Source organism: Alosa sapidissima, chromosome 17, assembly GCF_018492685.1.
Source record: "Alosa sapidissima isolate fAloSap1 chromosome 17, fAloSap1.pri, whole genome shotgun sequence".
Lineage (NCBI taxonomy): Eukaryota > Metazoa > Chordata > Actinopteri > Clupeiformes > Clupeidae > Alosa > Alosa sapidissima.
In genome coordinates, this window is record NC_055973.1 from 31,463,021 (window position 1) to 31,479,177 (window position 16,157).

The following is a 16,157-nucleotide window of genomic DNA, read 5'->3' on the forward strand; positions in this document are numbered from 1 at the left end:
GATACGGATTCAGTGAGGGCGCAAATAGACGGGATTTCTCCAGATGCTCCTGCCTGCTTATTAATGTCCAGAGGGTTGGAGCGCTACCCCACAGGGTTTTGTGTTGAAGGCCTGGCGGCAAGCTGCGCGCGAGGATGTTTTGTTTACCCTGGAGTAAGCATGTTGAGCCCGCTGGATTTACACTCTCTGCAGGGCTTAGATTCTTCATATCCTGTCTGGCACAGAGAGCCCCTTGCCAGTGGAACATACCCACATGGGTAAATATCTCTAATGAACCGTGCACAGATGTGCTTCCGTGCAACACAATATCACACAAAAACACCCCCCCCCTTTCTCTTTCTCTCTTGTCCAGAAACCCGTGGCCATGCTCTACATGCGTGCTCTCTGTGTGTGTTACTAGGGGTTGGTTGATAAAAGCACACCAGTGAAATTTGGCGAAAGTCGAAGCTATTCCATCAAAACCTTCAGATCATTATCCTCAGTTCCACAATGCTGTGATATGGAGCTGGAGATCGATGCCAAGCGGTGAAATTGAGCCTATAGATCTCCCTCGCAGCGAGCACAGCCATATCAGATGCATTTTTTCTAACGACTGTTTCCTGTTTCTTGTCTCTGTGTCTGGCAGGCTACTTCCAGCGCACCGACGTGTCCCCTACTCAGCGGGCCTTCCAGGGCTGCATGCAGCTGATCCACGTGGATGACCAGCTGGCTGACCTGCACGCCGTGGAGCAGGGCAGGACGGGAACGTTCGAGAACGTCAGCCTGGACATGTGCGCCATCATCGACAGGTATCATAGAGCTTTCGTTTTTTCTTGTCAGAATTAAAAAAGAACCCCTTTGGGTGTGCAGTTTGATGGACAGTTTTTGTTTTGACATATTTTAATTAATATTTTAATTAATATTTTAATTAGCAGCCCATTCCACAGATCAAAGTCAAAGTCAAAGTCTGCTTTATTGTCAATTTCTTCACATGCCCAGACATACAAAGAGATCGAAATTACGTTTCTCACTATCCCACGTTGAAGACAAGACATATTTTACCAATTTAAGTCCACAGACAAACATAACATTCAAGTAAACAATAAAAAGTAAATAAGAAGGCACATACAATGAAGAAATAAGAGCAGCAAAATTGGGTTGAAATTGTGCAATTGTGCATAGACAGTCAATATAATAGTGCAAAGTCAGGTCAATAAATGGCTGAGGTAGTTCTGTTTGACCTAAGTAAGCAAGTTGTGCAAGTAAGAGCAGCAGAAGTGTTGTGTTTTCAGGACAACAGGACAACAACAACAAGTTGCAAATTGTGCAAAGTGTGCAAGTGTACAAGTGGAGTAGTGCAAGTGGAGTAGTGCAAGGCAGCCATTGTGGGTCCAAAGTCCAGGATGTTATGTAGCTGAGGGTGGAGGGGGGAGAGAGTTCAGCATCCTAACAGCCTGGTGTATGAAGCTCTTGGTGAGTCTGGTGGTGCAGGAGCGCAGGCTTCTGTACCTCTTCCCAGAGGGCAGTAGATCAAACAAATTGTGAGCGGGGTGACTTGCATCACTTACAATTGTGGTCACCTTGCGGGTGAGGTGGGTGGTGTAAATGTCCTTCAGGGAGGGGAGTGAAGCACCAATAATCCTTCCAGCTGTGTTCACTATGCGCTGCAGGGCTTTTTTTTTTTTGAACAAGCACCATTTTTGGTGTGCCTACATGTACACCTGGATTTTATTTTGTGTTTGTGTGTATGCCTTGTCTTGCATTAGCTTTCACAAAATGATGCTTCTTCAGAGTGGGATTGATATTATGGGATGTAGAGACCTCACTGCCTCCCACTGTTGCTGCTGTCGTCCATATCAACAAAGGAGAGGCCTTGTAGGGAGGTGGGCACTGGGCAGCTTTTGTGGTGATCACATGGAGCATCTGGTTGGAGTAATACCAGTAAAGCTTGTGTCAAACAGGCAGAATTACAGTACTCATCCTGTGTGTCCTCACTGAGGCCCTCTCTATCTCTCCCTCTTTCTTTCTCTTCTTCTCTTTCTCTTTCTCTCTCTCTCTCTCACTCTCACACACACACACACACACACACACACACACACTGTCTCTATCTCATGCTCTTTCTCATACACACTCTTTCTCTCTCACTATCTCTCCCTCTCTTTCTCTCTCTTTCTCTCTCGCTCACTCACACACACGCACACACACACTGTCTCTATCTCATGCTTTCACACACACACACTCTCTCCCTCCCCTCCACAGTGCTGATGCTCAGATATGTGCTAAATCCATTTGGCACACACAACACCCCAACTCATTTGAATAGGCAATATCATCGCTGCATATATTCAATTCATAATCAGAGAACAAGGCGTGCTCATTGTTCTTATCTGCAGATCGATTAGCTATGCGCTGGTTGCGCTTGTGTGTGTTTGTCTGTGATGATGCGCTGTTTAAATGGCACACAGGCACGATCAGTTGCTTTGAATGCTAGAAATACTGAAAGACTGAAATAGTTCAAATCTCTAGCCTCATCTGAATGATTACAGATTTCAGAGGACACAGCTATGCTGGAACTGTAGAACTAGACTAAAACTAGACCTGTCACATGTGTGGCACTCTGACATGTATTTTCATGAAAATTCTCCACTAGAATTAAATTAAGGCACATATCATAATACATGAGATCCTCTAAACGCATGCCTATAATAGTTCTATGCAAGTTGTTAGATATTACACACATTATTTGTGCAACAGAGTGAAGCACCTGAAAAGTATTTTGGACATGTTGCCATCGTGAGAGTCCAAGGCACATGGAGGAGCATTCAGCAGTCAAGTCCGTGTTGTCCCCCCTGGCACAGCCCACACTCCACATAGCCTGCACGTTGACGCTACGCTGCTCTCTGTTCTGGGAACCCAGTCTGTATTCTCAGGTTCCAATTCAAAATTCTGATTGATGATCTTTTCTCCTTCCGCCCCCTTTCTCATCTCTCATTCTGTGCTCTCATGCGTCCATGGAAACAATGTGCAAGAACATGTGCTTATGTAAATAGAAAAGGTTGAGTTTTGGGTTTTGCATGTTTTTGAACTGAACAAAGGAATTTTTACTTTTGACAGTTACTAGCCTCATAGCCAGATGGTCCTCAGATTGTACACCTACCTGGACACGAGAACACAGAGTTAAAGGAGGGCTGTTTGTCCTCATAAATGTAATATTGTTATGCTTACCTGACCACAGGAGAAATGAGTTCTTGAAGACGGATCTTTAATAGCTCAGGAGACCTGGATGTGCTTTTATTACTGTGTCATAGGTATCAGTTAAATCACATATATTTCTTCTTAACTTCCTAAACGTAAGACCTTTCCTTTACCCCCACAGAGGAAGTTTGGTCCATAGAATTCTCAGAAGCCTTCTCAGAATATTTAAACCCACTTTTAGTTTAATTTCATGTTGTTGTCCCGGAGAAATGTAGAGGGAGATTTTTTTCTCTATGGATGGATGCTGGTTTTATAGTAGGTGTGTACGGTTGTTTCCACCTAATACATTTTTAGAGACGTACCATTATGAAATGATGAGAAAAAATACTCGGCTTGTATGTCAAGGCAAAGCAATAGTTAAGCAACAGCTGGCATTTAATAATGACTAATCAGATAATCTCTTAAGTAATTCAATATCTACCTGACCTCCTCCTAGTTCAATTAAATCCTTCATTAGTTGATAGTATAATTCCATTGTTGTAATTTGCAATCATCAAGGCACATCTGCAGGCTAGTTCAGAGCAGCCACTTTGATTTGCGTCAGCGTGTTAAATAACTTCTGATGAGACTTTAGATGTGGAAATAGCTGGTCCCTAGATAGAAACATCCATTTGATACTGAAAATATCCTAATGGTCTCTGATCATCGCACTTGTTTGTGTTGTGCAATGTGAAGACATGCCCGCGTGAGACATTCTCGTTAGGACAATAGACATTTGCGTTGATGAGTCACAGAATATGCAATGTGCCATTTTGCTGCACTTCATTTTATGCTAACTGCAGGTCTTTGTTTTAGTCTTGTCTACTTCTTTTCCTGTTTGGTCTGAAAGGGAGATCTCTTTCCGTCCTGCTGTTATTCAGTGAAATGGTGTGTCTCCGATTGGATTGTTCTGAGAGTGCAGCTATTTCTGTCCTTAATTCACAATGGTTCCGTTACTGTAATTAAGGTGAGGCGAGGATTCTAGAATTTCCCTCTGCCCGTCGCTGATATTCTAACGATGTTCCCTCTGGAGTTCCGAGGTCCTCATTACAGAGCGCTGGAAGGAGAATGCTCAGTCACTGTTGTATCGATTTTGTGTTAGCATTCATCATGTTGATGTTGTAATCCAGCTCGTTCATTCGATGTGTCTGGGTGTACAACACAATATGTGTAAAGAATAGGGCCTGCCTCAGCTCTCCTGAGGCTTGAGCTTAGCTGTGCCCTGCATCCCTCCCTGAGCCCATCAGCACAGCCCTCACTAAAGCTCAGCTTTCTAATACACCTCTTGCACATTGGCTGCCCTTTAGCTCCTGTTAGAAGACCTGCCATTTTCCGGCACGTCACTCTCAGCTGTTTTTTAATGTGCATTAGAAGTGGGCTGAAACTGGATTTCTCTTAATCTGACGTTTCATGAATAAGCGTGATGTGAGGCATGACACGACAACCAGCCGTAAGATTTAAGAGAGCCATCATGCCCATCTCCCAGGAAACACAGGTTATACGGTGTCATCTCTTTGCAATCAGCTGCTGGCTTTCTAAGCCATTACGGCCCTGTTTTTTTATTTTTTTTTTTAATTTTGCTTTCTTTCTTTCTTTCTTTCTTTCCTTCTTTCTTTCCTTCTTTCTGTCTCATTGTCCGTAATAGCTGCATTATATAACTGTCACTTCCTGTTACCAAAGCAAGGCCCTGCGGTGTAAACAGGGAGAAGAGACGAGGCCGTGGTCTCGGGTCCCTCGCTCTCAATCATACATTTCCTTCCACTCCTCTCACTCTGCTCTGAATGCAGCGGCTGCTGTCGCCCCTTGCCCTCTCCTCCTCCATATGAATGCCATGCTAATTTTAGCATTTCTCCCTTAGCTCGGCCGAGACGGGCTGGATTGCCCTGGCCTGTCAGTCGAGCTCCAGCGCGCTTACAGACTCTGGATCGGGCGCTCCGGTGTGTGCTCCCCGACGCTGTGCTGTTTGGGTTCATGGATACGGCTGGAAAATGTCTGGAAGCACGGGGGTGGGGGGTTGTAAAGTAGGAGCCTTTGGTCCAGACCATTAGTCTTAAACAGAACGTTTCGTCGTGGTTGGTGAATGTTGCCTTATTAGAATATACTGCCTTTCCTCTGCGCCTGAAGATGATAAATAGTGGGCTGAATCAGAAAATATTAAAACCGCAGTGACTCATTGGGTCCTTTAGGGACGACTGCAACCATAAGAGCATCTCGATCGCCACCTCTGCTCGTTGTGTTTAACTGTGTGCGCCATTTGAAGACACCCACACAGCAGAAGCGCGTTGAGCCGTCGGTACCACCCCGCATGGAGTTACTCATGCAGTTCAAGTCAATCAATAGGATGGAGTTACTCATAGTAGGATGGAGTTAGTCATAGTAGGATGGAGTTACTCATAGTAGGGTGGAGTTACTCATTCAGTGCAAGTCCATCAGTGTAAATAGTTTGCCACACATATTCAGACACAGATGGACAGTGAGCCCAGAAACGTAATTAGTGTGAAACGTCACAGAAGGGTGGACAGCCAGGACGACCACGTCAGAGAGAGTGGAGTGGACAAGTCCACACGCTAACAGTCTCTCTGGAGTGGACAAGTCCACATGCTAACAGTCTCTCTGGAGATCCGCTCTGGTAATATTCCACTGGGACAAAGTCCTTTACAAGTATAATCACCATGGGGTGGGTCCGATCATTTGATTGCAGGCCATGGGAAGGTGTGCAGTAGCAATTGATTTGAAATAGGTAAGGTGGGTCCGATCATTTGATTGCAGGCCATGGGAAGGTGTGCAGTAGCAATTGATTTGAAATAGGTAAGGTGGGTCCGATCATTTGATTGCAGGCCATGGGAAGGTGTGCAGTAGCATTTGATTGCAGACCATGGGAAGGTGTGCAGTAGTAATTGATTTGATTGCAGGCCATGGGAAGGTGTGCAGTAGCATTTGATTGCAGGCCATGGGAAGGTGTGCAGTAGCATTTGATTGCAGGCCATGGGAAGGTGTGCAGTAGTAATTGATTTGATTGCAGGCCATGGGAAGGTGTGCAGTAGCATTTGATTGCAGGCCATGGGAAGGTGTGCAGTAGCATTTGATTGCAGGCCATGGGAAGGTGTGCAGTAGTAACTGATTGCAGGCCATGGGAAGGTGTGCAGTAGCATTTGATTGCAGGCCATGGGAAGGTGTGCAGTAGTAACTGATTGCAGGCCATGGGAAGGTGTGCAGTAGCATTTGATTGCAGGCCATGGGAAGGTGTGCAGTAGTAACTGATTGCAGGCCATGGGAAGGTGTGTAGTAGCATTTGATTTGAAATAGGGAAGAGTGTAATGGCAGCAACTGGAAAATCTTTTTCTCTTTTACGGAGGAGAACTTTAACAGAACACTCCTCCACCACCCCCACCCCCTCCTCAAACATTCCTTTTGATCCTTCTGCTAATTTATCACACCTTTGAAGAAGGCTGTAGCCAAATACGAATCATTGGGGGGGTTGGTGGTGTTCCAGTGAAGTCAAAATTGCATTAACTTGAGCTTTAATGAAGAATTCACTGAAGACCCAGATAAAGGTTATAGGTATGGGAGAGCTGTATGGTGTAAAACTCTTAATCTTTATTGTGAATACGTTATGGGAATTACACACTCATTGCTCTTCCTCTCTCTCGCTTTGTAGTTCGAGAGCACCGATCTCTGTGTGAGCATTTATCTCACATAGTATTCTCAGATTTTAAATTCAAGCAGAGATGTGAAGGTTATTTGATGAGACGCTAGCATTTGTATCTATTTATATAGCCTTATTGTCATTGCTTGAAGATGCAAAGACTTGTCACCACTTGACAAAATCACACTCAGAAAAAGGATAGAGAGCAAACTGACACATTCTGGCAAGTGCTATTATTGAACGCTTACATCCCCTTAGTGTGAGTTGGACAAAGTTTTATCAGAAACAATCCTTGATTTGATATCTCTGAGGAACGTTCCATTGTCAATCACACTTTCTTGTTATTTTGTGGACCTGTGAAAGCTAATGGAATGCCATATCTTCATTATCAAGCTCATATGCACCAAGACAGAAATCTTGCCTGATTGCCTCAAGATGCAATTCAATTTCAGAATGGCATTTGTATTGTACATACTGCTAATGATTGAATAGTGTGAACATAGAAGATCATTTGAATTGATGAACATGAAGAACAGCAGTGCTATATTGCCATACTGCTATACTGATTGATCTGATTGATTGCCCACGGCCGGCCCAGTCTTGCTATATTACCATACTACTATACTGATTGATTTAATTGATGTTGCTGTATTGCCATACTACTATACTGATTGATCTGATGGCCAGGTGTATGCTATACTGATTGATCTGATTGCCAGGTGTATGCTATACTGATTGATGTGATTGCCAGACGTATGCTATACTGATTGATCTGATTGATGTTGCTGTATTGCCATACTACTATACTGATTGATCTGATTGATGTTGCTGTCTTGCCAGGTGTATGCTATACTGATTGATCTGACTTTAGGGATGTAACGATTACCGGTATAATGGTAAACCGCGATAAAAATGTTGACGATAACAATTACCGTTTTCTTTTCAAATATCATAATTATCACGGTTGATTACCGCGGTGTGGAAACTGTGTGTTTAATTTTTTCCAGCTTCATCCGAGTCTGCTTTTGACATACAGTAGGCCTGGTACAATGAAACAGAACTGGTACCCTACTGATTCTGTTGCTTAATTGATGGTTTTAACTACTGTACACTTCGGATTAGGCTACATCTGATTTTAAAAGGCGGAACATTTTCACCGCAAAATGTGCACTGTATCATGTAGCCACTCTGCGTCTTTTTATGTTTGCGTCCACATTAAATCCATTCCAGTCACGTTATCAGGAGAATACAGTAGCCTAAAGTTTTATTTTGAACGCTTACTTTGGTCTCACTCATTGCATCCAAATAACAGAAATAGCAAACTCCAAGTTATGGTAGGGTAAGTTAAGCTATAAGCACATAGCCAATTAAGCATGAAGAAAAAAGTGAACGGGACACTTTTTGAAACTATTTCAGCTTGTGTAGGCCTATCAATGCTTTCTGAACATATTGAACACACTTTTAGAAATACTGTGATAATACCGAAAACCGTGATCATTTTGATCACTATAACCGTGAGGTTAAATTTTCATACCGTTACATCCCTAGCCAGGTGTATGCTATACTGATTGATCTGACTGATGTTGCTGTCTTGCCAGGTGTATGCCAAACCACTGTGAGCATGGAGGCAGGTGTACACAGACCTGGGACAGCTTCAGCTGCACATGTGACGGAACAGGATACGTTGGAGCCACCTGCCACACTTGTAAGTGTGTGTGTGTGTGATTGTGTGTGTGATTGTGTGTGTAATTATGTGTGTGTGTATGTGTGTGATTGTGTGTGTGATTGTGTGTGTAATTGTGTGTGTGTGTGTGTGTGTGTGATTGTGTGTGTAACTGTGTGTGTGTGTGTGTGTGTGTATGTGTGTTTGTGTGTGTATGTGCGTGTGTGTGATTGTGTGTGTGATTGTGTGTGTAATTATGTGTGTGTGTGTGTTTGTGTGTGATTGTGTGTGTAATTATGTGTGTGTGTGTGTGTTTGTGTGTAATTGTGTGTGTGTGTAATTGTGTGTGTGTGTGTGTGTGTGTAATTGTGTGTGTAATTGTGTGTGTGATTGTGTGTGTGTGTGTGTGTGTGTGATTGTGTGTGTGATTGTGTGTGTAATTATATGTGTGTGTGTGTGTTTGTGTGTAATTGTGTGTGTGTGTGTAATTGTGTGTGTAATTGTGTGTGTGATTGTGTGTGTAACTATGTGTGTATGTGTGTGTGTGTGTGTGTGTGTGTGTGTGTGTGTGTATGTGTGTATGTATGTGTGTGTGATTGTGTGTGTAACTATGTGTGTGTGTGTGTGTGTGTGTGTGTGTGTGTGTGTGTGTGTGTGTGTGATTGTGTGTGTGTATGTGTGTATGTATGTGTGTGTGATTGTGTGTGTAACTATGTGTGTGTGTGTGTGTGTGTGTGTGTGTGTGTGTGTGTGTGTGTGTGTGTGTATGTATGTATGTGTGTGTGATTGTGTGTGTAACTATGTGTGTGTGTGTGTGTGATTGTGTGTGTAACTATGTGTGTGTGTGTGTGTGTGTGTGTGTGTGTGTGTGTGTGTGTGTGTGTATGTATGTGTGTGTGTGTATCACCGGGGGGAGAGCTACTTGGGCACAGGTATAAAGTAAACTTGATACATTTGTTATTCTGAGTGATATCTCTGTTCAAGATTGAAAACATCAATAATTTATCAACAAACCCTTTTGATTGTTGATATTCATGGCTTGTTGTGGCATTGTGTGGAATAGCTATTGTTTCACAGGTGACAAAGCTATAATTTTATATTTTTCAGCTGATCATGGTGAACTGCAATATCTTGCCAGACACTAGAAAATAAAACAGTTTTCTTTTTGTGTATTTTTTTTTTTTTTTAATCAAAATCTGAATCCTATACAATCTGCAAGGGCTTAATCAAGGGAGATTCTCCACTAGCAATCTCATGTGCTGACCTCAGATATGAGGCTACACTTGACATAGCAACCATTCAGAATACCTCCATGGCAACCATTCAGCATACCTCCATGACTAAACACATGGGATGGTAAAAGTGCAATGGTATTCAGTATACCTCCATGATTAAACATGTGTGATGGTAAAAATGCAATGGTATTCAGTATACCTCCATGATTAAACACGTGCGCTGGTTTTGAAAGCTTTGTTGAGAAGCAGCTGCATGCTTACTCTACACTCACTGAGTGCTAAAGTGCTTCTGACATTCTGAATAAGTCTTCCAGGCTGTTATGCTCTCTTATTAGATAAAGGTTTTGGATGTCCATGAAAGATGTTGCATGAAAAACAGACTTGACTGAAGTGAGAAGGGCATCACTGGAGATCTACAAAGTAAATGAATTAACATGGTCTCTTGAATTCAGTCTGCCAGTGAAGGGATGAATGCCTGCTGAGGCTGGTCGTTAGTTGGAATTACATATGAATATAATTTTGCAGAATGTAAGGCTTTGGTCAAGCATGTAATTACAAGTAATACAGCCAACACACAGTAGCATAAAAACAGTGTTTACACCTGTGTGCTTTCACACACTCGCATGAGGCCTGTGTCCTGCATGTTTTCACACACTCGCATGAGGCCTGTGTCCTGCATGCTTTCACACACTCACATGAGGCCTGCATGCTTTCACACACTCACATGAGGCCTGTGTCCTGCGTGCTTTCACACTCACACACTCACATACGGCCTGTGTCCTGCGTGCTTTCACACACTCACTTGAGGCCTGCATGCTTCACACACTCACATGAGGCCTGTGTCCTGCGTGCTTTCACACACTCACACACTCACATACGGCCTGTGTCCTGCGTGCTTTCACACACTCACACACTCACATGAGGCCTGTGTCCTGCATGCTTTCACACACTCACATGAGGCCTGCATGCTTTCACACACTCGCATGAGGCCTGTGTCCTCCTGCGTGCTTTCACACACTCACACACTCACACACTCACACACTCACATGAGGCCTGTGTCCTCCTGCGTGCTTTCACACACTCGCATGAGGCCTGTGTCCTGCATGCTTTCACACACTCGCATGAGGCCTGTGTCCTGCATGCTTTCACACACTCACACACTCACATGCGGCCTGTGTCCTGCATGCTTTCACACACTCACATGAGGCCTGTGTCCTGCGTGCTTTCACACACTCACACACTCACATACGGCCTGTGTCCTGCGTGCTTTCACACACTCACACACTCACATGAGACCTGTGTCCTGCGTGCTTTCACACACTCACACACTCACATGCGGCCTGTGTCCTGCATGCTTTCACACACTCAAATGAGGCCTGTGTCCTGCGTGCTTTCACACACTCACACACTCACATGCGGCCTGTGTCCTGCGTGCTTTCACACACACCGAGTCGCTGCTAGACAGAGCTCTGTTGTATTCTCTGTGAATTGAGTCATTTAGTGGCAGTTATCTAAATAGGAAACGTTTCGGGGGAATCAGGAGTCTGTCAAAGAGTCGTCATGTGGTAGCTCAGGGGATTTGGCTGCGAAAGTGTTGCTGTTTGACACGTTCACAGGAAGTGTTGGCGCTGTGGGGCGGAGCCATTCTTTTAGTATAAACCTTTTGCTGATTTATTTTTAACCTTTATTTTGTGATTCTGACAAATGGTTGTGGATAATTGAAAGCAGTTGAATTGCATCCCTCTCTTTCATGCCTGTGAAGCAAAGGGTTGTATGACTACTCTAAAGGAATACTATTTAACATGAGTATTGGATTACAATGCCTGGCCTGACCTTTAAGAAGCTGTCCTTATTCCCATATTGAAGTGAACTCCATAAATACATTGTCTTCGATAAAAAAGTACCCGTATTGCTGTCAATACGGCACAATCTGCTGCACAATCGCACATATTGGACGTTCCCCTCGGAACACCCCACGTCATGCTGCGGTTCCATCCTGTCGCACTCTGACCAATGCTGCGGTTCCATCCTGTCACTCCCTGACCAATGCTGAGGCTCCCTGCGTGTGTAGAGAGCTTTTGGGTCATGAAGAACACCTCTACTGTGAAAAGAGAGTAGTGTAGTGGTCAAGGAGCCAGGCTAGCAAGCAGTCACCAGAGAAAAGAGAGTAGTGTAATGGTCAAGGAGCCAGGCTAGCAAGCAGTCACCAGAGAAAAGAGAGTAGTGTAGTGGTCAAGGAGCCAGCCTAGCAAGCAGTCACCAGAGAAGTTGTGGGTTGGAGTCCCAGCTACCACCGCTGTGCCACTGAGCAAGGATGTACTGTAGCACAGAATCTGTTGTTGTAAACAGTATGAGCGTGACGGTTATGGATGTCTCAATTCTGAACTGACATTCCTGTTTTCCTTGTGTTCTTTCTCTCCAGCTGTGTATGAGCAGTCTTGCGAGGCCTACAAACATCTGGGAAAGACGTCAGATGCCTACTGGATCGATCCGGACGGAAGTGGATCACTCGGACCCTTCAAAGTGATCTGCAACATGACCGGTAACTAACTGCATCTGTGCAGCATTTGATTAGACAAAGACTGACGATTGGAGAGTCCAGGTGAACTAGCCAGGTGGTGGTCAGATTGTGGTGTGGCTGGAGGGGAATGTGTCTCTGGGGTGTGTGTGCTGTTGGAGTATCAAACATTAATGCACTCTGCAGAAGGCTGCTTTGAAACTGGTGCTTCTGGGGGGAAAGAGAAGATGTCTGAATTACATTTGATGGTGTGTCTCCGAGTTTATGTTCACCAGCATGCTCTAAAGCCTATTGAATGTATTGAACCACAAGATATACCCCGAAGATCTCCCTCTCAGGCTTCTGCATTCACTCACACATCCAAGTATGTTTAGCTCTGGGCCAACCTGCCGCCTTAACACATCACCACCACAGAGTGATGCAGTGTCCATAAACAGCCCAGGTGGACCACCCCCCCCCCCCTTCCCCTAAAATGAAAGGGAAAAAGAGGGGCTATTTTATGGCGCATTGGAGACTCTCCGACCACATAAACTGGGTCCAGTATCGTCCTTCTCAGGCAGAGACCTCTGCCTCCAGTGTGTCCGTGAAATCCCCTCACTGTGCAGAAAGGGGCCCCTTAATGCTGCTAATCAGAGCATCCAGATGGCTGGACCATGCAGTGGGCGTCTGGCTACAAATTGCAGTTGGACCTCGCCGCAGAAAAGCACACAGGACCCTCAGCAACCCTGACATTTTGGGAGCAAATATCATATCTGTTTACATAACGGATATTGAAAGTCAGGATATACAGAGAAGCAGCATTTGGTGTTGAAATTGGACACAGTCGTGTGAAATGACTGTGGTCACTTCTAGAGGGGGTGATTCTGGTTCTACTGTATCTAGAGGGGTGACTCTGGTCACTCAACACTCTGATTTCGCCTCTCGTCCACTGACTGCTTGAGTGCTGGCAATGTTTTTGTGTTTTTTTTATGTAAGAAAAGGTTTGCCAAGATAATCTTTTTCTAAAAGAATTGGTCAGGTTTTTGGAAAAACAGGTCAAGCAACAACACTGCCTGGCTCACCTTAAGGACACAGTATGAACTCATGTAAATGGGTCTGTTAGAGTAGCCATAGAGATGGAGTAGCCATAGAGATGGAGTAGCCATGATTATCCATAGAGATGGAGTAGCCATAGACGTGGAGTAGCCATATACATGGAGTAGCCATATACATGGAGTAGCCATAGACGTGGAGTAGCCATAGAGATGGAGTAGCCATGAGTAGCCATAGAGATGGAGTAGCTATAGAGATGGAGTAGCCATAGAGATAGGAGCAACAAACTCAGCTGCTTTTAGATTATTCTTCACCTGCTGATCAGCTTTATGGCATATCAGTCAACATGACTCAGTACCGATATCCACCACCAGCACTCAGTTAAACGCAAAGTTCATATCAGTTCTCTGTTTCATTTCATCCTAAAAATGACCCCGCGACATCCTCACATGACCAGCTGTCTTTGTCTTTGGCTGTGATCAGCTGCGTAGCATTTATTTTTGATGTGTCCGCTTCGGCCCTGCCAGAGGACAAGGTGTGGACGACGGTGATGAACAACCTCCCGCCCCAGACGTCGGTCACCGGCTCTAGCCGTGAGAGGCGCACTGTCCTGCAGCTCAACTACAGCGCCTCGATGGAGCAGGTGACGGCCATCACGGACAGCGCCGAGTACTGTGAGCAGCATGTGGCGTACGCCTGCCGCACCTCCCGCCTCCTCAACACTCCAGGTGAGAATGGCAGCAGGATTATTTTGCATCTTTATTTGGCCTTTTGTCTTCATGAAGATAAAAGGAAGTGTGACAGGAAGCGAGTTGGAGAGAGGGGGGTCAGGAAATGACCGCTGGAATCGGCTACGTTGTGCCCTTGGAGCTGAGTGTGGCACGGATGCTGTCACTTGTTTTCGTTTGAAGACGTGCTTATGCCACATTCATATAAGTGGCTTGTTTCGTTTGAAGACGTGCTTACGACACATTCATATTATGGCATGAAGAATTTGTGCAGCTGATGTTGTGTATGTTGTGACCTAACAAATGTAGAGAGACAAGGGAAGTTGTCTAAGTGTTCCTCTGGTGCAGCTGATAGGAGATGATCACAAGCCGGACAGAAATGTCAGTGTCTGTACTGAGATCAGTAGCTCAGCACATGTGGCTTTGGGTAGATATGACTGAGGAGACGCCAGCAGTAGTGTGTTGAGTTTTCTCACATTTTCATCACGTTTGTGTCCAACACTAGCCCTCCTGTCTCTGGTTAATTACCTCACGTTTGTGTCCAACACTAGCCCTCCTGTCTCTGGTTAATTACCTCACGTTTGTGTCCAACACTAGCCCTCCTGTCTCTGGTTTATTACCTCACGTTTGTGTCCAACACTAGCCCTCCTGTCTCTGGTTAATTACCTCACGTTTGTTTCCAACACTAGCCCTCCTGTCTCTGGTTAATTACGTCACGTTTACCATCATTGATTGTGTGTGTTTCCCATGGCCATAATCATTTCATTTACTTAATCCAGGAGTCAGCAGTTGCCCTGGGCTGTTTTCAAATCTACCTTCCTCTAAATCACACCGTACAGCGGAGATCTATTATTGACCCTTAAGAAGGCCATCCTCTGTACTGTATGTTGCAGCCTCCTCCACATCACATCCTCTACAGCGGAGATCTATTGACCCTTAAGAAGGCTATCCTCTGAATGTTGCAGCATTTAGAATCAGTGTTTTCTTGCTCGCCTGCTGCTCTGCATGTAATCTATTTATATTACATTGAATACTTTAAATCTTGGGGTTCAATAATCAATTCTTCCATTAGGTAATGCCACCAGAGCTATGCGTAGGCCATCATTGGGGTTCAATGATCAATTCTTCCATTAGGTGATGCCACCGGAGCTATTCGTAGGCCATCGTTTTATTTACTTTAGCGCTCAGCGGGACATAACTTTTCAAACGCACATATCCGGTGGTGGAGGACACCCATTTGTTTTTGAAATTAAGGTTCTTAATCATTTAAACTTCCCAATTGACAAGGCTGTAAGCATGGCAAGTAATAATGCAATTAATCTGTGCGGAATCGTTGGGCTAATGTTGCCGGCGTGGCGTTTTATTGACTTTCCTCCCGGAGCCATAATTAGTCATAAGTCAGGAAACGTACTGCGGAGCTGCGTTTGTGATGTCCACCCGCCTCATTAACATGTTCATCCTCCACTCTGCTGTGGGCAGCTCACTCTTCGTCCGAGGACGAGGCCTGTAATTCTGCTAGGACCACTATGTTGGGATACTGTGCCTAATGCCCTCAGCGATCAGAGAGAGATTTGGAGTGGACTCAACGCCTTTTTCCCCAAACATTGTGTCCTCGTTATGTTCCCGCTCAGTTTTGCACTTTGTCACCCGTAAGCCCATGATCCTCTCAGAGGAATTTAGTCGGACGTTTTTTTTTTTTTTTTTTTTTGCAGCTCAGTCTTTTAATTATTTTAAAGCTGTTCGTTAGTTTTTCGAGCGCTCTTTGGTCCACATTCTCCTCTCGAGAGTGTAATGGGAATCCTCTTTGGGAATAGCTGTTGGGAATGGTAGAGTGGTGCCCAGCGACTGTTGACAATTAAGGCGGAAGCGTTTTGTGAACTGTCATGTCTGCTCTTGATTGATTGAGCATATGTTCAATAGCTGGGTATTAGTGCGTTAGACTGCATCGGGGCAATTAACCTCCTAGGGGATGTGGCTTGTCAACGCCATGCAGACTGCAGACTGCAGTGTCCTATTAAACTGTTTACCCAAAACGTGAGAAAGAGACGGGTGGAGGAAAGCCCAATTAAAATGCTGCCTAGCCCCACATGAAGGAGGGAACAAGGTGAAATAAAATGACTAG

At 44.7% G+C, this 16,157-nt stretch overlaps 1 protein-coding gene across 2 annotated transcripts in view; it reads left to right on the forward strand.

The window, feature by feature from the left end:
• cntnap2a (contactin associated protein 2a) overlaps window positions 1–16,157 on the forward strand; it is a 359,439-nt gene that overhangs the window by 180,768 nt on the left and 162,514 nt on the right. For both annotated transcript variants that reach the window (XM_042068353.1, XM_042068355.1), the window contains exons 10-13: window positions 626–788; window positions 8,458–8,564; window positions 12,180–12,299; window positions 13,835–14,035. In XM_042068353.1, coding sequence (XP_041924287.1) covers window positions 626–788; window positions 8,458–8,564; window positions 12,180–12,299; window positions 13,835–14,035 — 591 coding nt within the window. The remainder of the gene's footprint in view (window positions 1–625; window positions 789–8,457; window positions 8,565–12,179; window positions 12,300–13,834; window positions 14,036–16,157) is intronic.